This window comes from Rhinatrema bivittatum, chromosome 10 (assembly GCF_901001135.1).
Source record: "Rhinatrema bivittatum chromosome 10, aRhiBiv1.1, whole genome shotgun sequence".
Lineage (NCBI taxonomy): Eukaryota > Metazoa > Chordata > Amphibia > Gymnophiona > Rhinatrematidae > Rhinatrema > Rhinatrema bivittatum.
Window position 1 is genome coordinate 127,673,154 of NC_042624.1, and position 23,142 is coordinate 127,696,295.

At 47.6% G+C, this 23,142-nt stretch overlaps 1 protein-coding gene across 3 annotated transcripts in view; it reads right to left on the reverse strand.

Moving 5' to 3' along the window:
• The window catches only part of CFAP57 (cilia and flagella associated protein 57), a 169,779-nt gene that overhangs the window by 45,995 nt on the left and 100,642 nt on the right, over positions 1-23,142 (reverse strand). For all 3 annotated transcript variants that reach the window (XM_029618441.1, XM_029618442.1, XM_029618443.1), the window contains 2 exons: positions 17,113-17,303; positions 13,837-14,010 (listed from right to left, as the gene is read on the reverse strand). In XM_029618441.1, the coding sequence (XP_029474301.1) occupies positions 13,837-14,010; positions 17,113-17,303 (365 nt within the window). The remainder of the gene's footprint in view (positions 1-13,836; positions 14,011-17,112; positions 17,304-23,142) is intronic.

Here is a 23,142-nt window from a genome sequence, read left to right on the forward strand (position 1 = left end):
AACGCCTAGCGGTTATGATGGCGTGCTGTACCGTACTGGCTATCTGGACTGACCCCTTGGTGCAGCCTTCAGTTGATGCGTGGTTTGGCAGGATGGCCTCTCCACTTCAGATGGACTTTATGGATTTTCGCCTTGGCAAGAGAAAACCGGATAAGATATATGATGCCTGTTGGAATGCATGTTATGCCCTGTTTCCTCTGGCTTTCCAAACTGAGCTTAACACTGGGTGCAAGGCCATATGTTCTTAAATGAAGTTCCGAGGGGGGAGGGGGGTGCGCTGTCTGTCTGTGGTATGCATGCGGTATGAATGAGGATGCTTTGGAGCTGGGTATTTGGGGTGGGGGTGGTAGGGTCAGGAGTGGATGGAGGGTATAAAAACGGAAAACCGGGGGGCAGAGAGGAGAAGGACTGTGAAGGAGAGAGGAGCTCCAGTGGCCTTCTGGGGGTGCAGGTTCGCCGGCCCCGACGGGGATCAGCTGGGGTGTGTTGACATCAATTACCTGTGACTGAAAGAGAGGCCTTTAAATTCTGTCCCCTTTGCGGCCTGTAATCGGGGCAGAGAGAAGGACTGTGAAGGAGAGAGGAGCTCCAGTGGCCTTCCGGGGGTGCAGGTTCGCCGGCCCCAACGGGGATCAGCTGGGGCATGTTGACATCAATTACCTGCGACTGAAAGAGAGGCCTTTAACTTCCGCCTCCTTTGCGGCACATGCCGCCACTGACGCATCACCGAAGCCGCGTGCGCCAAAGGGTCGCGCGGCTTTGTTTTAAATTTGCTGATTTCTACAATCAAGTTAAGGTACTGTCTCTAACATATATGTTTTTGATTATCAATCACTCCTCTCCCTCTAAAGCCCCAGAAAAAGACTTGATGCTGTTCTAATTCGTACTGTGTAGCAGTTTTGGGCTATATGGTGTTTTGTTTTCTTTTTCCTTATTAACAATGCCTCATACAGCCAGAAAACGGCGAGCTAAGGAGAGATTAGACTCTGCTAACTTTCCGATGACTCAAGTTTTAGGGCCTATGGATGCCCATGTGCAACAGGGGAATAAATCGGATGGGTCGCAGTTGGGAGAAGTGGACATAGGTTTCCAAGCATCCACTCCACCAGACCACTCAACATCATTATCCCCGATTTATAGGGAACCACCAACTAATTCAGCACTCTCCCGAGCCTGAGAAATACTGCCTAAAGTTGCACAAGCGGAAGGCGCGGATGCAACTTTGGGAGCAGGGAGAATCTGTAGAGGGATGACCGAATATGGTAGGCCTATTCGTAGAAGAAGAAAATCAGACATTACAGGGAGAAAGTAGTAATGCAGGAGACTGCTTACTAGAAGAATTTAATCCCCCAGTGCTGGCAAGACCTGAATTGATTACATTGGATACAATATGGGAAGCGATTACTGGACTGTCTATGTCTATGTCCACACAGATAAATCCTATTGTGATTAAAGTTAACAAAATACAAGAAAGAGTAATCAATTTGGGAAAATGTAAAAATATAACAACAAAAGAAATGGAAAAAGTTAAGTTGGACATTTGCAAATGGAAACCACTTCAGGACTTGATAATAGCAGAAAATAAGGGGCGGATTTTAAAACAATACGCGTGCGGGTACTTTTGTTCGCGCCACCGGCGCGAACAAAAGTACACCAGATTTTATAAGATACACGCGTAGCCGCGCATATCTTATAAAATCCGGGGTCGGCACATGCAAGGGGGTGCACATTTGTGCAACCTACGCGCGCCGAGCCCAGCGCGGCCTGCCTGTTCCCTCCGAGGCCGCTCCGATTTCGGAGCGGCCTCGGAGGGAACTTTTCTTCGCCCCTCCCTAACCCACCCCCCCGGCCCTATCTAAACCCCCTCCCCTTACCTTTGTCGGCAAAGTTACGCCTGCTGAAAGCAGGCGTAACTTTGTGCACGTCGCCGGCAGCCCCGCTCCATCCTCCGGTCCCGGGGGCGTGGTCCGGAGGCCTCGACCACGCCCCCGGGCCCACCCCCGAAACGCCGCGGCACGCCCCGACCCCGGACACGCCCCCTCCCTCCCCTTTTCGAAAGCCCCGGGACTTACGCGCGTCCCGGGGCTTTACGCGCACCGACGGCCTATGCAAAATAGGTGCGCCGGTGCGCACAGGGGTTTTAAAATCCGCCCCAATAAAGTTTTACAAATGAAAGTTGAAAATTTAGAAAATGTTAATAGGAGGAAGAATCTGAGATTTATCAATTTTCCAAAATTGCCTCATATGACACCAAAAGATATATAAAAAAATATATTGTTGAAATATTAAAAATTTCTGAAGAAATGGTACCTCCAATTGCAAAAACATACTAATGCCATATAAAAACCAGGAGAATTTGGATTCCAATCAAGAAGGTAGACAAATTATGGATACTTTATCCTTAAATTTAGATCTATCACATATTTTAGAGACATCTGATACTGAACTGGTTCAGGCAGCGACTTGATAGTGTTGTTGTCTTAGAACCAGACAGAGATTGGATATTAAGATTATTTTTTAAATATTTAAATACCGTCTTGAGGAATTCTATAAATTAAAAGTGAGAATATATCCTGATGTGTTAAACAAACACAAAAAAGGAGGCAACAATTTCTGTTAAGACCACAGGTTGTCCAGATTGGGGGAATGTTTTTATTAAAATATCCCAGCAAATGTTGCATAAAATATAAAGGAGTATCATATATTTTTTATTATCCTTTTTCTTAAGTGATAAAATACCTTTGAAATAAATCTAGTTCTGATTATATTATTCTACATAAGAATAGGTATCCCGAGATATTATAAAAACTGTTGCAATTATTGCTAAATTATAGTAACATTTTGTTTAATTATAAGTATTGTTTTTTTTTCCTGTATATTAATTGTGAGATCAGTATTTTAGTATTGTGGACTACTAAAAAGAAAAGATGTGTGTAAAAGAGCATATTATAACATTATTGGAATAGAACATTGTTACTTTCTTTTCTATTTGTAACAAGATTTTTCTTGTAAGATTTGTTAAAGTGATAAATTAAAAAAACCGGGGAGTATGTTGACAGAGGATTGGTTGTTGAACCACACATTTTTGTGCAATGCTTGTATTGTATGCAGTTTTTTTTCTGTTTGCACCTGCCACTGTTATCTCAGATTTGTGTAATGTCTTCCTATTAATAAAAATTATTCTGAAAAAAAAAAAAAGAATGGATATGGCTGTAGTGACCACACCTGTAAAGCTCAGAAAACATATTCCCACGACACTCTGTCGAAGGCTTTTTCGGAATCAAAACCCAGCACCATCTGTTGTGATTCCAAGCATAGGGTAGTTTCTAGAGCAGACGTTAGCCTTATAACATGTGCACCCGTATTTCTCCTTTTACAAAACCAGCTTGATAGGGGGATATTAGATCTGGTATCACCGCTTCCAACTGCAATGCCCAAATTCTAGCATAGAGCTTTAGGTCACAATTCAGTAAAGAAATGGGCCTATACAACGCTGCAAGTGATGGATCCTTCCCAGGTTTCGGCAGCACCATAATATAAGCTTGGTTGAATGTGGGGGGGAATTGTTTTTGCCGCCAGGCGATATTAAAAAAATTGACCAGGGCTCCTGTTCAGGGTGAGCCGAGTATCTTATAATATTCAGCTGTGAGACCATCTGGGCCCGGTGACTTTTTACCCTTACTAGTTTTTATCACCCCCAATATTTCTGCCGCAGTGATGGGTCTATTTAAGGATTCTAATCGGGAGGCCAATAAACGAGGCAGTACTAAATCTTTAAAAAAAAATTTCATCAGTGTTATTCCCTTCCCTGTCTTCATAAAAAGACCTAAGGACCTCGCATATCTCTGAGGTTTTTCTCACCCATGTCCCAGTGGCCGTTTCTAAACCACTTATGAAGGTCTTTTTCTGCTTTATAGCTACTAAGCGTGCCAGGAGCTTACTGGATTTATTTCCATATCGAAAGAAATAATGTTCAGAAGATTGCAAAGCCCTCTGACTCTCTTTAGATGTAAATGGGCATTCAGCTCGTTTAGACAAGCCTGATAGGTATTCTTATGAAATACTGAAGGGACCACTGCCAGGTTCCTCTTTGCCTGCTGTAAGCGCGATTCCAAAGACAGGATAGCGCTTGTTAACTGCTTATTTTTCTTTATGGAGTATGCTATTATTTCACCCCGTAACACTGCTTTACTTGTTTCCCAAAACAATACTGAATTTTTGCTATGCTGATTATTATTGGAGCAAATTCATCCCATTTATTCCTTATATAGTGGTGAAATTTAGGGTCCTCTTTCATATGGCATGGGAATCTCCATTTGTTTATTGTGGTTTTATCATTAGCAAACCAGATATCTGCCCACACCGGAGCGTGAACCGCTATGGCAATGGTTCCTATATCTGCAGCTTCCACTCTGCTAAATACACTTCCTTGTATTTATTTATTTATTTAAAGTCTCTTTTATACCGATATCCGTTCGCACATCGCATCGGTTCACAAAAAACAAGAACTTTTGGGCGGGGCCCTTACATATAACAGAGAAATACAATTAACTTTTGGGCGGAGCCCTTTCATGTAACCGAAAAAATACACTAAACAGTGAGAGTGGATAATACTGACTAGGGAAAGCAGACCGCGCAGGCCTTCGCTGACTTCCCCTGCCATCTGAAGAGCAGAATCAAAATCAATAAATAGATACAACAAAAACTATAAACATAACTGGAAACATAAATGGCAATGTACAAAGTACAAAAATCAGCGGGCATAAAGGCAATTCTTAGTCCTAGATCGATGGATAAATTGCGGGGAGATTTATGGGATGGGGGGTGACATGGGGTAGGCTTGCTGGAAGAGCCAGGTTTTCAGTTTTTTTTTAAAGTGGGTGTGTATTAGGGATGTGAATCGTTTTAGGACGATTAAAATTATCGTCCGATAATTTTAATATCGTCTTAAACCGTTATGGAACACAATACAATACAGATTCTAACGATTTATCGTTATAAATCGTTAGAATCGTGAGCCGGCACACTAAAACCCCCTAAAACCCACCCCCGACCCTTTAAATTAAATCCCCCACCCTCCCGAACCCCCCCCCCAAATAACTTAAATAACCTGCGGGTCCAGCGGCGGTCCGGAACGGCAGCGGTCCGGAACGGGCTCCTGCTCTGAATCTTGTCGTCTTCAGCCGGCGCCATTTTCCAAAATGGCGCCGAAAAATGGCGGCGGCCATAGACGAAAAAGATTGGACGGCAGGAGGTCCTTCCGGACCCCCGCTGGACTTTTGGCAAGTCTCGTGGGGGTCAGGAGGCCCCCCACAAGCTGGCCAAAAGTTCCTGGAGGTCCAGCGGGGGTCAGGGAGCGATTTCCCGCCGCGAATCGTTTTCGTACGGAAAATGGCGCCGGCAGGAGATCGACTGCAGGAGGTCGTTCAGCGAGGCGCCGGAACCCTCGCTGAACGACCTCCTGCAGTCGATCTCCTGCCGGCGCCATTTTCCGTACGAAAACGATTCGCGGCGGGAAATCGCTCCCTGACCCCCGCTGGACCTCCAGGAACTTTTGGCCAGCTTGTGGGGGGCCTCCTGACCCCCACGAGACTTGCCAAAAGTCCAGCGGGGGTCCGGAAGGACCTCCTGCCGTCCAATCTTTTTCGTCTATGGCCGCCGCCATTTTTTCGGCGCATTTTGGAAAATGGCGCCGGCTGAAGACGACAAGATTCAGAGCAGGAGCCCGTTCCGGACCGCTGCCGTTCCGGACCGCCGCTGGACCCGCAGGTTATTTAAGTTATTTGGGGGGGGGTTCGGGAGGGTGGGGGATTTAATTTAAAGGGTCGGGGGTGGGTTTTAGGGGTTTTAATGTGCCGGTTTTTCGATTTTTTCGATTTTTCGATTTTTCACGATTTTTAACGATTTTTCACGATATTTTACCCCCCCAAACGGCAACAATACGATTCCCTCCCCCTCCCAGCCGAAATCGATCGTTAAGACGATCGAGGACACGATTCACATCCCTAGTGTGTATGTCTCCAGGCGTATATCATGAGGCAGGGAGTTCCATATAGTGGGGCCGGCGAGAGCAAAGGCTCTGCTTATAGTGGAGGAGAGTTTGAAAGATTTGATGATTGGGCACGTAGGGTTCCTTGGAGGGCTGGGCGGGTGGGTCTATTGGAGGTACGGGGGAGGAGGGGGGGGTTGATCCAATTGAGGTTGGAGTTTAACAGACTTTTGTGGATGATGGAGAGAGCTTTATAAAGAATTCGAGTGTATTGGGAGCCAATGAAGTTCGATAAGTGTATTTTGATACTTTTTGATACATTGTATGAAAATGTAGTCTATCCTAGACATTGTACCATGTGCTCTAGAGACATGGGTATATTCTCCCGTTTCAGGGTGTAATACCCGCCAGAAGTCAAGCAGCTGTAGCTTTTTGTTGAGGATTTTCACCCCATTGTCAGACCTAATTTTATATCCTTTCGGAAGCTGAGATTTATCAATTTTGGCGTCATGGACACAGTTCAAGTCACCCACCACCAGTAGTTCCCCCTCTGCATTAGCCAGTAAGAGGTTAACTATATGGGAATAAAAAGTTGGATCATTGCATTAGGGGCATAAACATTGCATATGGTGATCGTTCGTTCGCCCTGCCAGGGTTCCCATAATAATAACATAGCGGCCGTCTTTGTCAACAATTTCATTAGTGACTGTTAACGGTGTATTCTTATGAACTAGGATGGCTTCTTCCCAGTAGCAGGGGAATAATGGCATGCCGCCACCCACTCACGGCATAATTTTGCACTTTCAAGGGCAGATAAATGCGTTTCCTGCAGGCATACAATACTCGACTTGAGGCGCTGTAACTGTTGGAATACTTTCTTTCGTTTTACGGGTGAGCTTAAACCGTCAGTATTCCATGATATAATGTGAAATTTACCCCCCATCGTGAAAAGGACCATTCCTAAAAACCAGAACCTGAAAGTAGGAATACAGGGGTCAGGCTCCCAGCCTAGCTCGCCCCCCTTAGAGTGCACCAGACACAGACAACCTCTGGTAAAACGTAGCAGGTGGGAACAAATAGCAAATATACTACAGACATACAGAGTTAAAGTGAACATAAAGTGCAGGTATCCTTTTACTACTAAAGCACCCTCCCCCATCCCCAATCCCCTCTTACAACCTAGAGCCTACTACAGAGATCATACTGATGTGTTTGAGCCACCGCCTATCCTTCCATTACATCAATCACAGCAGTGACATGCAGAAAGTCATTTCTTCATAGTAGCCAAGAAATTGCTTGCCTCCTCCAGTGTGTGTCATAAGTAGTCCATCGATCATCGTAGATTACCCGCAATTTGGCAGGAAATTGCAGGGAGAAACGTATATTTTTCTCTATGAGCTGACTGCAGAGCGGAACAAAGGTTTTGCACAGCATCAGGCACCAAACACACTGGGGAGCCCTGTATCTGCAAATTCTGCTGTTTCCGATCTGCCTGCATTATTACTTGCTTGTGATGGTAATTCAGGAGTATCACAATGACAATTTGCGGCCTGTTTTGTCCCTGAACACGAACACTTAATCTGTGCACTCGTTCTATTTCCAAATTATCTTTCAAGTCCGGGAGGCCTAACGCATCTGGCAGCCATGTTAAGAGCGCATGACGCAGCGAATTATCGATCGTTTCAGGTACCCCAAGAAATCTTATATTTGATCTCTGTCCTGATTTTTTAGATCATCGACTTTTTCCGCTTGTGCATGGAGGGTTTTTTCCATATTGCTTACTTTATTAGTGAGAGCCGAAACTTCGTCCTCCACAGCAGCTGCCGCCCCTCAACTTGATCCAGTCTGAGCGCATAGTCGGTTATGACAGTTTGCAGCGAGGTTAATTGCTCTGAGATACCTGTGAGCCTTCCCTCCAAGGCTTTTATAACCGTGTGTGTGATTTCAGCGTCGTCGGATGCACAGGGGTAGTTTTTGTGGGGCTTTCTACGCTGAGGGCCTCCGTTACTGGCGGTGCCATCTTGCCTTCAGTCCCCCGGAGTTTATCTTTATCCTTTTTTGCAATTTTCGACGGCATCACCGCTGGAGACTTCTGCATAAATTGTTTAATCAACATAAGCAATACTGCCAGGTTCTGTTAATGTAGTCGATTGGAAGGCAGTGGGGAGGGTCGCTACGCTCAGAGCTCCTGTGGACGCATCCGACCTCACTCACCACATCATGTGATCTCCTAGCCAGTTTTTTTTTAACTAGATCCCTGAGGATGTCTGAGGTAGTATAATCCCTATCGAGAAGAGGGAGTTAGTCTAGGGAGTAGTATGACAGTATACATTTGATTTTGGAAAGGACAGATGTGTTTTGGGGTGCTCTACAAGGTTAAGCCCCCTGCCAAGCTAAGGAAGGAAAAGACACTACCCTACCAGGTCTTTGTGATAAAGGCTGAAGGGAAGAAAGACAGTAAGAGAGATTTGCTATTTTGTTTTGTGTGTAATAGATCTGTACCTTCTGGGAGGTAGAAACCCCCTCTGCAAGAGTGCAGGAGGAATCGGTACACTTCTCTGCTCATGAAGAGGAGGTTGTAGAGACCACAGTGAAGTTCCAGTATTTTTCTTCAAAGATTGAGTTTTACCATTTAATTGGGAAGGAAGTATTTTTTCTGCCCCTTTCCTTGCTTCAAATGTGAAGTTAAGATCTGCTTCCAGTAGAGACCTTGCTTCCAGAAAGGTCCCCATAAAGTCAGAGGTGGAGAGAAGTTTCATGGAAGAGAAAAGGATAAAGCATAAAAACAAAAGAAAATAGGATAAAGCATAAACGTTGGCAAGTTAAATGTAAGACATTGATAAGACAGGCTAAGAGAGAATTTGAAAAGAAGTTGGCCGTAGAGGCAAAAACTCACAGTAAAAACCTTTTTAAATATATCCGAAGCAGAAAGCCTGTGAGGGAGTCAGTTGGACCGTTAGATGATCGAGGGGTTAAAGGGGCACTTAGAGAAGATAAGGCCATCGCGGAAAGATTAAATGATTTCTTTGCTTCGGTGTTTACAGAAGAGGATGTTGGGGAGGTACCCGTAATGGAGAAGGTTTTCATGGGTAATGATTCAGATGGGCTGAATCAAATCACGGTGAACCTAGAAGATGTGGTAGAGCTGACTGACAAACTGAAGAGTAGTAAATCACCTGGACCCTTACATAGTTATACCACCGTACACTGTAGCCCTGATCCCTGGGATTCCCATCACTCCCTTACACGGTTATACCACCGTACACTGTAGCCCTGATCCCTGGGATTCCCATCACTCCCTTACACGGTTATACCACCGTACACTGTAGCCCTGATCCCCGGGATTCCCATCACTCCCTTACACGGTTATACCACCGTACACTGTAGCCCTGATCCCTGGGATTCCCATCGCTCCCTTACACGGTTATACCACCGTACACTGTAGCCCTGATCCCTGGGATTCCCATCACTCCCTTACACGGTTATACCACCGTACATTGTAGCCCTGATCCCTGGGATTCCCATCACTCCCTTACACGGTTATACCACCGTACACTGTAGCCCTGATCCCCGGGATTCCCATCACTCCCTTACACGGTTATACCACCGTACATTGTAGCCCTGATCCCCGGGATTCCCATCACTCCCTTACACGGTTATACCACCGTACACTGTAGCCCTGATCCCCGGGATTCCCATCACTCCCTTACACGGTTATACCACCGTACACTGTAGCCCTGATCCCTGGGATTCCCATCACTCCTTACACGGTTATACCACCGTACACTGTAGCCCTGATCCCTGGGATTCCCATCACTCCTTACACGGTTATACCACCGTACACTATAGCCCTGATCCCTGGGATTCCCATCACTCCTTACACGGTTATACCACCGTACACTGTAGCCCTGATCCCTGGGATTCCCATCACTCCCTTACACGGTTATACCACCGTACACTGTAGCTCTGATCCCTGGGATTCCCATCACTCCCTTACACGGTTATACCACCGTACACTGTAGCCCTGATCCCCGGGATTCCCATAACTCCCTTACACGGTTATACCACCGTACACTGTAGCCCTGATCCCTGGGATTCCCATCGCTCCCTTACACGGTTATACCACCGTACATTGTAGCCCTGATCCCTGGGATTCCCATCACTCCCTTACACGGTTATACCACCGTACACTGTAGCCCTGATCCCCGGGATTCCCATCACTCCCTTACACGGTTATACCACCGTACATTGTAGCCCTGATCCCCGGGATTCCCATCACTCCCTTACACGGTTATACCACCGTACACTGTAGCCCTGATCCCCAGGATTCCCATCACTCCCTTACACGGTTATACCACCGTACACTGTAGCCCTGATCCCCGGGATTCCCATCACTCCTTACACGGTTATACCACCGTACACTGTAGCCCTGATCCCTGGGATTCCCATCACTCCTTACACGGTTATACCACCGTACACTGTAGCCCTGATCCCTGGGATTCCCATCACTCCCTTACATGGTTATACCACCGTACACTGTAGCCCTGATCCCCAGGATTCCCATCACTCCCTTACACGGTTATACCACCGTACATTGTAGCCCTGATCCCCGGGATTCCCATCACTCCCTTACACGGTTATACCACCGTACACTGTAGCCCTGATCCCTGGGATTCCCATCACTCCCTTACACGGTTATACCACCGTACACTGTAGCCCTGATCCCCGGGATTCCCATCACTCCCTTACACGGTTATACCACCGTACATTGTAGCCCTGATCCCCGGGATTCCCATCACTCCCTTACACGGTTATACCACCGTACACTGTAGCCCTGATCCCTGGGATTCCCATCGCTCCCTTACACGGTTATACCACCGTACATTGTAGCCCTGATCCCTGGGATTCCCATCACTCCCTTACACGGTTATACCACCGTACACTGTAGCCCTGATCCCCGGGATTCCCATCACTCCCTTACACGGTTATACCACCGTACATTGTAGCCCTGATCCCCGGGATTCCCATCACTCCCTTACACGGTTATACCACCGTACACTGTAGCCCTGAACCCCGGGATTCCCATCGCTCCCTTACACGGTTATACCACCGTACATTGTAGCCCTGATCCCCGGGATTCCCATCGCTCCCTTACACGGTTATACCACCGTACACTGTAGCCCTGATCCCCGGGATTCCCATCACTCCCTTACATGGTTATACCACCGTACATTGTAGCCCTGATCCCCGGGATTCCCATCACTCCCTTACACGGTTATACCACCGTACACTGTAGCCCTGATCCCTGGGATTCCCATCGCTTCCTTACACGGTTATACCACCGTACATTGTAGCCCTGATCCCTGGGATTCCCATCGCTCCCTTACACGGTTATACCACCGTACACTGTAGCCCTGATCCCTGGGATTCCCATCACTCCCTTACACTGTTATACCACCATACATTGTAGCCCTGATCCCTGGGATTCCCATCGCTTCCTTACACGGTTATACCACCGTACACTGTAGCCCTGATCCCTGGGATTCCCATCACTCCCTTACACGGTTATACCACCGTACATTGTAGCCCTGATCCACAACATTCCCATCACTTCCTTACACGGTTATACCACCGTACACTGTAGCCCTGATCCCTGGGATTCCCATCACTTCCTTACACGGTTATACCACCGTACACTGTAGCCCTGATCCCTGGGATTCCCATCACTCCCTTACACGGTTATACCACCGTACACTGTAGCCCTGATCCTTGGGATTCCCATCACTCCTTACACGGTTATACCACCGTACACTGTAGCCCTGATCCCTGGGATTCCCATCACTCCCTTACATGGTTATACCACCGTACACTGTAGCCCTGATCCCTGGGATTCCCATCACTCCCTTACACGGTTATACCACCGTACATTGTAGCCCTGATCCCAGGGATTCCCATCACTTCCTTACACGGTTATACCACCGTACATTGTAGCCCTGATCCCTGGGATTCCCATCACTTCCTTACACGGTTATACCACCGTACATTGTAGCCCTGATCCCTGGGATTCCCATCACTTCCTTACACGGTTATACCACCGTACATTGTAGCCCTGATCCCTGGGATTCCCATCACTTCCTTACACGGTTATACCACCGTACACTGTAGCCCTGATCCCTGGGATTCCCATCACTCCTTACACGGTTATACCACCGTACACTGTAGCCCTGATCCACAACATTCCCATCACTCCCTTACACGGTTATACCACCGTACATTGTAGCCCTGATCCCTGGGACTCCCATCACTTCCTCCAGGGGTAACACCGCACTAACTTGTAGTCCTGATGCCTGGATTCTCTTCACTTCCTCCAGGGGTAACACCGCACTAACTTGTAGCCCTGATGCCTGGATTCTCATCACTTCCTCCAGGGGTATCACCGTACTAACTTGTAGCCCTGATGCCTGGATTCTCATCACTTCCTCCAGGGGTAACACCGCACTAACTTGTAGCCCTGATGCCTGGATTCTCATCACTTCCTCCAGGGGTAACACCTCACTAACTTGTAGCCCTGATGCCTGGATTCTCATCACTTCCTCCAGGGGTAACACCGCACTAACTTGTAGCCCTGATGCCTGGATTCTCATCACTTCCTCCAGGGGTAACACCGCACTAACTTGTAGTCCTGATGCCTGGATTCTCATCACTTCCTCCAGGGGTAACACATGCACTAACTTGTAGCCCTGATGCCTGGATTCTCATCACTTCCTCCAGGGGTAACACCGCACTAACTTGTAGCCCTGATGCCTGGATTCTCATCACTTCCTCCAGGGGTAACACCGCACTAACTTGTAGCCCTGATGCCTGGATTCTCATCACTTCCTCCAGGGGTAACACCGCACTAACTTGTAGCCCTGATGCCTGGATTCTCATCACTTCTTCCAGGGGTAACACCGCACTAACTTGTAGCCCTGATGCCTGGATTCTCATCACTTCCTCCAGGGGTAACACCGCACTAACTTGTAGCCCTGATGCCTGGATTCTCATCACTTCCTCCAGGGGTAACACCGCACTAACTTGTAGCCCTGATGCCTGGATTCTCATCACTTCCTCCAGGGGTAACACCGCACTAACTTGTAGCCCTGATGCCTGGATTCTCATCACTTCCTCCAGGGGTAACACCGCACTAACTTGTAGCCCTCATCCCCGGGATTCTCATCACTTCCTCTGGGGGTGATTTCACCCTAATGTGTAGCCCTGATCTCTGGGATTTCCATCACTTCCTTCAGGTGACTTCACACTGATCGTTATCCTTTTTGAAAAAATGCCATCACTCTGTTTGAGTATGACAAGACACTGTTTCCTTAACCTACTGGCTTTCCTATCATCCTGCTTTGATACTTTAGTTATTGTTTGCTCTGTTTTCTTCTTTGCTCTTATACTTTTATTATGATTTATTTTATATTTGAAAGTTACTATGATCTTAAACTCTCATTATTATAGAATTTATTTTAATTGTATTTTACTTTAAACTTATTTTTAACTGGCTATTTTCTCTATTCTTAATTATTATTGTAAACTGTTGTGATGGAACACTGAATGACGGTATATAAAAACCTGTAAAAAATAAAATATATTTGCTGTCTTCCCTGATTCCCTCAGTCTCTTTGCGAAGAGAGGAGTATAAATTGAAAATAATAATAATAATTTACATGTGACAACACAAGCTTTCCCTTTGGGAAAGCTTGTGTTGTCACATGTTGTCAATCATTCCCTTTGGGTGTGTTGTCAATCATTCCCTTTGGGTGTGTTGTCAATCATTCCCTTTGGGTGTGACATCACACTGTTACCTTTTTTCTCATGATTCCTGTCTCTCCCCTAAGACGCAAGTTGGATTCTCTCTCATCATAAAGCCGGCGCTCGTATTTAATTTTAATGTCTTGAATTTCACGATCTGCATCTTCTTCAATTTGTTTCTTTGTTTCTTCAAATTCTCGAAGTTGCTGCCTAGAATCGTCCTGGGCCTGTAATGAAAAGAAATAAATGAGATGGCATGCAAGGATTTGGTAAAATGCATGTATATTTGTGAAGTGGAGGAGTAGCCTAGTGGTTAGAGCAGTAGGCTGAGAACCAGAGAAGCAAGGGTTCAAATCCACTGCTGCTCCTTGTGACCTTGAGCAAGTCACTCCCCCTCTGTTGCAACCGTCGCTGCCCGACGTCTCCACTCCGCCCACCTTACCACTTTGGCGACTCCCTCCAGGGTTGATCAAGGAGTGATCAGACCATGGTACTTCCGTACATAAAGGAGGATTGTTTACGCTGATGGGGGAGTTGATAAAGATCAGGTCAAGGGTGTGGCCAGCTTTATGTGTGGGAGAGCTCACTATCTGCTGGAAGCCCATAGCTTCGAGTGCAGACAGGAAAGCTTCACAGGCAGGGGATTGTGGTGAAGCGTCCACGTGTAAATTAAAGTCTCCTAGGAGGATCGTGGGTAGGTCAGGTGATAGCGCGTTTGCAAAGAATTCAATAAGGGGTGATGTATCTTTCTCTAGGAGACCAGGGGGGGTATAAATGAGACACAGTTGGAGTGATTTCGATTTGAAGAAGCCAATCTCGTATTGATGTGGGATGTCACATTCATGGGACAAAAGTTGGAGGTTCTTTTTTACAGCCAGTAGTAAGCCACCTCCTCTCTTCTTCTTCCTCGGGATTGTGAAAATATCATATATATCTTAGGGTAATTGGTTGATGAGTGGAGTGTCGTGTTGTTTGAACCAGGTTTCAGTAATAGCGCATATTTCAGGATTAGCGTCAGTGAGAATGTCTTGTAGAAGATGGGTTTTCTTTAGGAGAGATTGTGCATGGAAAAGGATAATGGAAATGAGAGATAGGCTGATAGCTTGAGTGCGAGTGATGGTGTGTATAGGGATGAGTCTTCTGTTTTTGTGAGGGGTTTTGTGGTGTGTGGTTTGAAGAGTGGATGAAAGGGAACTATATGGGAAGATTACTGTTTGATATGCTAAGGCACAATGTCCGATAAAAGGAGGCATTGTTGCACAACAGCGTGAAGCCAGTAGCAGTGTTAATTGAGTACAGCAATGATAGCAAAACAACCAGAAGCAAACAGGTAAGAGTACCGGTAGGATTGCAAAATATATAAGGCACCACAAATATGCAGTTTACAAACAAAACTAATATTGTAATGAGTAGCAATACTAGCAAGCTTGGTCTAAGGACGTAAAAATTACTTTGCTAACCTAACTATCGTAGGGGGAGGGAGGATAGGAAAGGTTCAGGGGGTTAGATAGTGTACAAATTTATCAGGTAGGGATGGTATACATTTACAGGAACTATCTTACATTTCACCGGTATTAGTGTTTAGTCTGCCTTATTGGGCTGTTCCTCCAGGAGATAAGCTAGGATTTCCAACACTGGTGCGAGGTAAAAGCGATGGCAGTTGCGAAAGGTTAGATACCGCCTGGTCACGGTCATACAATCCTTCTGTGCTGTCTGCCGGGGCTGCTCGAAGGGGCGCTCAAAGGGGCAGGCCCCTTTGAGCACCCCTTGAAAGCCTTGAGCCTTGAAAGCCTTGAGCATTAAAAGCACAAAATCAGAGGTGAAAGATGAAGAAGACCCCTTGGAGTCGTCCCCCTCGTCATCCCCTTCGGAATCCTCTGCAGCCCCATCCAAGCAGGCCCCTCCAGCTGCACTAGGCCGCGGAGACAATGGGGGAGGGGAAGCCTTTCCCCCATAGCAGCTCTGTCCTGCTCTCTAAAAGTCCTCAAAATGGCCTCCGTTCCTGCACTGAGGAGGAACGGATCCGAGACCTGCCGTGACAAACCCGGGACCCCAGCCCCCTGATGTGATCGTGAGTCACTGCCCTCGATTTCACCGGTGCAGCAACCCCAAGGACCCCTCTCCCCCCGACAAACACCCGTGCAAATGCCGGCACGGGAGAGTCGTGCACATGCGCTGCCGCACAGGCTGCACCACGCAGTATAAGCAGCTGCCTAAATTTAGACCGTCGGGAGAGAAGAGCGGCAAAAACAAAACTAAACGATCGGGAGCTGTCTGTGGTCTGAAGCAGATCGGCCGCTACACACCCGCAGAGAGAAGACTAGGCCGGCAGAGCAGGAGAATTTAAAGACACAGTACCCCCTTTTTTTTTTTAAACCTGTGAAAGGTCTGACGTCTGACAGAAGGTGAGAGCCCGGGCCCCCCGGGATCACCCTCAGTGGGCAGTTACAGGGTCCCTAACCCTCTGCTCCGAAGCTTTTATTACCAGGGGGATGGCCCCACCAGGACCTGACAACTCCCTGGGAGGCTGGAAAAGGGGGAACCTAGCCTGAAGAACAAAATCTGACCTTTTTCTTACAATAAGGACTATTAGATTAGCAAACCAAAATCCTAACCTCTAAAATCCTGACAGAAACCACCAGACTCAAGGAAAGCACCTCTTCCACCTGCTGAAGTAGATACAGAAGAATACTGACAGACTCTAGGTGGCACCTCAGGGGTATACGACAGAGTCCACAAAATTTTCTCTATCTCTGCCTGCTAGAGGGGAGGTAAAGCCCAGGAGTCTGGGCTGATCCGGGTACGTACAGGGAAATACAGCATATTATTTGCTATAATTTATCATAGTTTAGTAAATAGACTTTTTAAATTGCTGGCTCTCTGTGGACAGGGAAATATCTACTATACCTGAATGTAACTCACCTAGAGATAGCAATGAAAATGTGTGATATAATTATAAAAATAAATAAATCTAAATAAATAAATATGTGCCTCTGTCTCTATCACTGTCCCATGCCTCCATATTAGTAGCATCAACTTCTCTCTGTTATCTGTTCCTAGCCTGTATCTCTATACTTGATGTGTTGCTGTCAATGTCGCTGTTTCTGTAATGAGTATCATGTAAGCGTGAGGTGTGTTCTAAATGCATGCACATGTCATATGTCAGGTGACTCCTCTTCATGTATGTTCTTTTTATGATCTGTTTTTATTACATGTCCAAAACTAACATGCCTCTCCTTGTTGCCCCTGGTGTCTGTCAAGTGATGTGTGTCCTTGCCTCTGTTGCTATGAGAGCTGCTTCTGCCCCAGGATCTCTAATAATCTCTTACCTGCTCTAACACTGTAAGCTGATCCTGTACTTTTGCTTCATAGTACTCTGTTAGTTCTTCCAGGGCCTGGCTCTTGTTGTCATCCATCTCTTGCAGCTGCTTTTCATATTCCTCTTGCATCCGTTGGGATTTTACCTGCAGCTCCTCATACTTCTCATATTCTAACATCAATTTCTGGTTATTTGATGATTCTGACAAGAACAAAAATAAAAGAGAAAGTATGAAAGGGACAGTTTTAATCAGTCCACAGATACTTTCTATCTGCAAACTTTCCACTAATTTTCAAAGAAAATGTATGTGCATATTTTCTCTTTGAAAATGCCCCCACTGTCAAACATTGCTTATGTTTCTATCATAAATTTGAGGTCTTGCATTGGCCTGTTATTGAAGAAGTATTACCAATGCAACGAGGCAGCGATTTAACTTCAGTACTGAATTTTAAAGAACAACGATGGATTTTCCTTTTAGACAAAGTATCACTGAGAGGACTTAATGAAAATATTGAATGGTTAACATTTGTGTAATTCTTATTTTTGGTGTTCTGTTTTTCTGAATTTTTCAGTCTCTACTCATTGTTTTTGTTGCGCTCGGGGGTGGACCCTTGTCCTGGGACAGTGGAGAACGGCCTCCTGGATGGAACCAGGAAACAAATGCCCCCAGGGGGCAGAACACTGGCGGAGTCAGAAGCTAGGTAGAGCTTCACCACTGGAAGCCCGAGGTCCCCCAGGGAGGACCCCTTAGGGACCCGGGCCGCTTGGACTTAGGTGGGCCTCTCAGGGTCTCCTGGGAAGGTGAGAGTCTGGCGTGCCCACAGGCCAAAGGGGAGCACGGTCAGGTTCGGAGCAGGAGGTCCAAGGTATCAGAGAGGACCAAAAGAGTGTGGGAGATGACAAGGCGAGGAACAGAGCCAGAATCTGGAACGTAATCAGGCAAGCAAAGGTCAAAGTCCAGGTGTCAATTCGCGGAGTAGTCAAGGAAGTAAGGTCAGGATACAAACGTCAGACGAGGTCACAGGAAGGCCAAAGTCAGAAGGTAAGCATCAAGCAGGCAGGTCGAGGAACAGACTGTGGTCAGCTGGCAGGCAGCGAGCAGGCGAGTCAAGAGACGAACTGAAGTCAAGGGCAGGCGGCAGGCAGACGAGTCGAGGAACGAACTGGAGTCGAGGCAGGCGGCAGGCAGCAGGCAGACTATTCAAGGGATGAACTGGAGTCGAGGCAGGCAGCAGGCAGACGAGAAGACAGGTCAAGGATCAGTTCGAGGTAAATACCAGTAAGTCAGTCTGGGGGATACTACCTGGGTAGACGAACAGGCAAACAGGAACAGGAGGACACTGGCGTACGAGGAAGCAGGAACAAGGCAGGAATGGTACTGGAACAGAAGGATCCTGGAACAAGACTTGGAACAAGACAGGAGCAGGCAGGAACCCAGTGACAATCTAGCACAAAGCCAACCCGATTGCCAAGGCAAGGAAGTGCAGGCACTGACTTCCTTATAACGAGAGATCAATCAGGGCACCCCGCGGAGCTAGAACCTGCCCTTGGCCTTACAATAGGCCAGGCGGTCCGCGCACACATAGAGGCTTGGCCAGCATGGCCGAGGACGCTAAGCTCCGGCGTGAGTCCTGGCACGCAGTGGAAGGGCCGGCAACTGCCGCTGCAGGTCGCCAGGGCCTGGAAGCGCTAGCAGCAGCCGCTAGGGAGGCCGACCCGGGACCTGCCTTGGAACCATGAAGGTGAGCAGGCCGTGCGCGGACCAGGCGCGGACGGGATGCGTAACAGTACCCCCCTTTTAGGCCTCTCCCTACGCGGACGTGGTTTATCAGGGTAAGTCCTGTGAAAGTTCTTCAAAAGTTCTTTATCAAGGATATTGTGGGATGGTTCCCATGAATTCTTCTTGGCCCCAAAACCCTCCCAGGCTAGGAGGTATTCCCGTTTTCTTCGGTGTCGACAGACGTCGAGGACCTCTCTTATCTGGAGGGAAGAGTCAGGTTCTGTAGAGACCTGTGGAGGAGTAGGAACTCTACGGGAGGGCCAGGAGAGGACCAGCGGCTTCAACAAGGATACGTGGAATGTATTGTGAATACCCATGGGCATGGGGTAGCTGGAATTGGTAGGATACCGCTCCCACTCTTCGGATTTCAGGAAATGGTCCAATGTACTTTGGAGCCAGACGATGAGAAGGGAGTCTCAGTCGTATGTTTCGAGCACTTAGCCACACTTTCTGGCCAGGAGGGAAGAGTGGAGCAGGACATCTATGGATGTCAGAATTACGCATGGAGCATTCAACATCTTGGGAAAGGCGCTCTTTTACTTGGTTCCAAACTTGACGAAATGTGTGAGACATGGATTGTGCCGCTGGAGAAGGAACTGTCAGAGGGACTGGAAGAGGAAGTCGGGGCTGCCGACGGAATACCACGGAGAATGGGGATACATCGGTGGCTGCAGCAACATGAGTGTTGTGCGACAGCTCAGCCCAAGGCAGAAGATCAGCCCAATTATCCTGCTGATCATTTACATAGGAACGAAGGAAAGTCTTCAGAGTCCGATTGGTCCTTTCAGCTTAACCATTGGCCTGTGGATGATAGGCCGAAGTATAGCTTAAGGAAATGTTAAACTTCTTACATTGGGATCGCCAATATTTGGCAGCAAACTGTGGTCCCCGATCAGACATAATCTCCTTGGGGAGTCCATGAAGGCGGAAAATTTTCTTTAGGAACAGCTTTACCAGCTCCGGGGCTGAGGGAAGACCCGGCAGGGGAATGAAGTGACCAGTTTTCAAAAAACGGTCGATAACCCAAATCACGGTGTTATTCTGGGAAGGAGGCAGATCCGTGATAAAGTCCATTGAGATGCTAGACCAGGGTTCAGTAGGTGCTGGGAATAGCTGGAATAAGCCCCAAGGCTTTCCTGTAAGCGGTTTCTGTTGGGCACAGATGGGACACGAGTCCACATAATTTCTTGAGTCTTGCACTATATTGGGCCACCAATAGTGCCTTCGTAACATCTCTAAGGTCCGGGCACGGACCGGATGGCCTGCCAACTTAGAGTCGTGGGCCCATCTTAAGACTTGTTCACTGTAGTCTTCGTGGCATGATGGTTTTCCCAGCAGGGACTGTAGTGGTCACGGCTAGAGATACAAGCAGGATCAATAATGAAGCTAGGAACTTCAGGAACATCTTCAGGTTCAAATGATCTAGATAGCGCATCAGCACGGAGATTCTTGGAACCAGGACGAAAGCAGAGGACGAAGTTAAATCTTTCAAAGAAAAGTGCCCACCGGGCCTGACGTGGGTTCAGAAGTTGGGCTTCTTTAAAGTGCTCAAGGTTCTTATGGTTAGTGAAGATGGTGAACCTGTGTTGCGCCCCTTCCAACCAAGGATGCCACTCTTGGAGCGCCAACTTGACTACGAGGAGTTCACGGTCACCAACTGTATAGCGTTGTTCCGTAGGAGAAAACTTGTGTGAACAGAAGGAGCAAGGGACAAGTTGGGGGAGTACTGGCTCAGAACGGCTCCTGCGCCGATAGCAGAGGCATCAACGAAAGGACGTTGAGGGTCCGGATGCAGGAGGCAAGGGCCAGAACAGAAAGCCTCCTTGATTGTTTGAAAGGCGGCTATAGCCTTGGGTGTCCATACCCAAGTGTTGGCCCCTTTCCTAGTCATTGCCGTGAGGGACGAGTAATTGGCAATGAAGCTCCAGTAATAATTGGTGAACCCAAGAAACCGTTGTTAGGTGCAGAGGCTGACTGGCTGGGGCCAGTCACGGCTTCCTTGGACTTTTTCAGGGTCCATAGAAAATCCCCAATCAGAAATGATATACCTTAGGAAGGGTAATCAATTACGCTCAAACAGACATTTTTCCAGTTTGGCATACAAATGATTCTCTCTCAAATGTTGCAGGATTGTTCCCTTTTTAGGGGGGCGTCTAGCGCTTTTCTAAGAGAAGTGGGCCAGTCTCACTCAGGATCAGTGGGAGCTCTTGATCATAAGAGACGGTTACGCTTTAGAATTTGCTTGTCCCATCCGCGAGCTCTTTTTGGTCTCCCCCTGTGGTTCGTTGGCAAAGCGACACGCGGTTTGAGAGATCTTGGACCAGGCTGCGAGGTTTAGGAGCCGTGGTGTCGGTTCCTCTGGAAGAATGGGGCACCAGTCGGTACTCTGTTTATTTCGTGGTTCCAAAAAAGGAGGGCACTTTTCATCCTATTCTGGACCTAAAAGGGTAAATGCAGCACTGAAAGTCCCGAGATTTCGCATGGAAGCCCTGAGGTCGGTGATTGAAGCAGTTCGCAGTCGGGAGTTCCTAGCTTCCTTGGATCTAACGGAGGCGTATCTTCATATCCCCATTCATTGGGATTACCAGCGTTATCTGAGGTTCATGGTTCTAGGTGAGCTTTTCCAGTTTCAAGCCCTTCCTTTCAGACTAGCCACAGCGCCACGGACCATCACCAAGAACATGGTAGTAGTGGCAGCGGCCATGCGGTGCGAGAGAGTTCTGGTACATCTATATTTCGATGATTGGCTCATCAGGGCAAATTCAGAGGCCAGTTGTCATTCAGCGGTCAGGAAGGTTATTCAGCTCCTTCAGTCACTAGGCTGGGTGGTGCATTTCGCCAAGAGCCATCTCAACCCATCCCAGTGTCTCGAGTATCTGGGGGCCCGGTTCGACATGAGCATGGGCAAGGTGTTTTTGACGGCTCCAAACATCTCACCTTCTTCGGGGGGGGGGGGGGTGATCTAGAGGTCCCGGATTGGATCATTGTTACTACCGATGCCAGTCTTTCTGGTTGGGGGGCAGTTTGCCAGTGTCAGTCGGCTCAGGATGTGTGGATGCTGGAGGAGTGCTCCTGGTCTATCAACCGCTTGGAGATCATGGCAGTGCGATTAGCCTTTCTGGCCTTTCTGCTGATGGTCCAAGGGCATTCAGTCAGAATCCTGTCGGACAATGCAATGACCATGGCTTATATCAATTGACAGGGCGGTACCAAGAGCCGGATGGTAGCCCAGGAGGTTCAGGAGTTAATGATCTGGGCGGAGGCACACTTGTTCCAGATAGTGGCCTCTCATATTGTGGGCAATGAGAACGTCCAGGCAGATTTTCTAAGTCGCAGTCTTCTAGATCCAGGCAAATGGGAACTGTCAGAATCAGCGATGCAGTTCATTCGCGAGAAGTGGGATTGTCCACATGTAGATCTGATGGTGTCCCACCACAATGCAAAAGTGCCACGATTTTTCAGCCGTAGACGAGAGTATGGAGCCGAGGGAATCAACGCTCTAGTGGTTCCTTGGCCTCAGGGAGTTCTACTTTATGGGTTTCCTCCATGGCCTCTGGTGGGCAAGATCTTGCACAGAATAGAGAGACACGGGGGAATGTCGTATTGGTAGCTCCAGAGTAGCCATGTCGCCCGTGGTTTGTGGATCTCGTCAACTTGGCCATGGACAGTCCAATATGGTTCAGTCACCTCACTCATCTGCTCCATCAAGGTCCTATATTTTTTGATCAGGCAGATCGCTTCTGTCTAGCGGCTTGGCTTTTGAGAGGTGACATTTAAGGCGCAAGGGGGTACCCCGAACTGGTTATTACTACTCTTCTCCACGCTAGGTGCATGTCTACCTCATTGTCTTAAGTCCAAGTCTGGAAAGTTTTTGAGGCTTGGTTTGTGGCCAAAGGGGTTCCTGCTTTGCGTGTTTCGATGTCCCAGATTTTAGTTTTCCTGCAAGATGGCTCGAGCAAAGGATTGGCATGTAACTCTCTGAATTTAGGTAGCGGCTCTGGCCTCTTTGCGGGGGATGATTGACGGAGGAACTTTGTCCTCTCATCATGATGTTGTGCAGTTTCTTTGAGGGGTTAAGAATTTACGTCCTCCGGTATGGAAGGTCTGTCCATCTTGCAATCTTAATCTGGTCTTTCGAATTTTGTGTGAACCACCTTTTGAGCCTATTTGTAGGGCGGCTCTTAAGGATTTGACTTTAAAGGTTGCTTTCCTGGTGGCTATTTGCTCAACGCGGAGAATAGGAAAATTGGTTCTTACCTG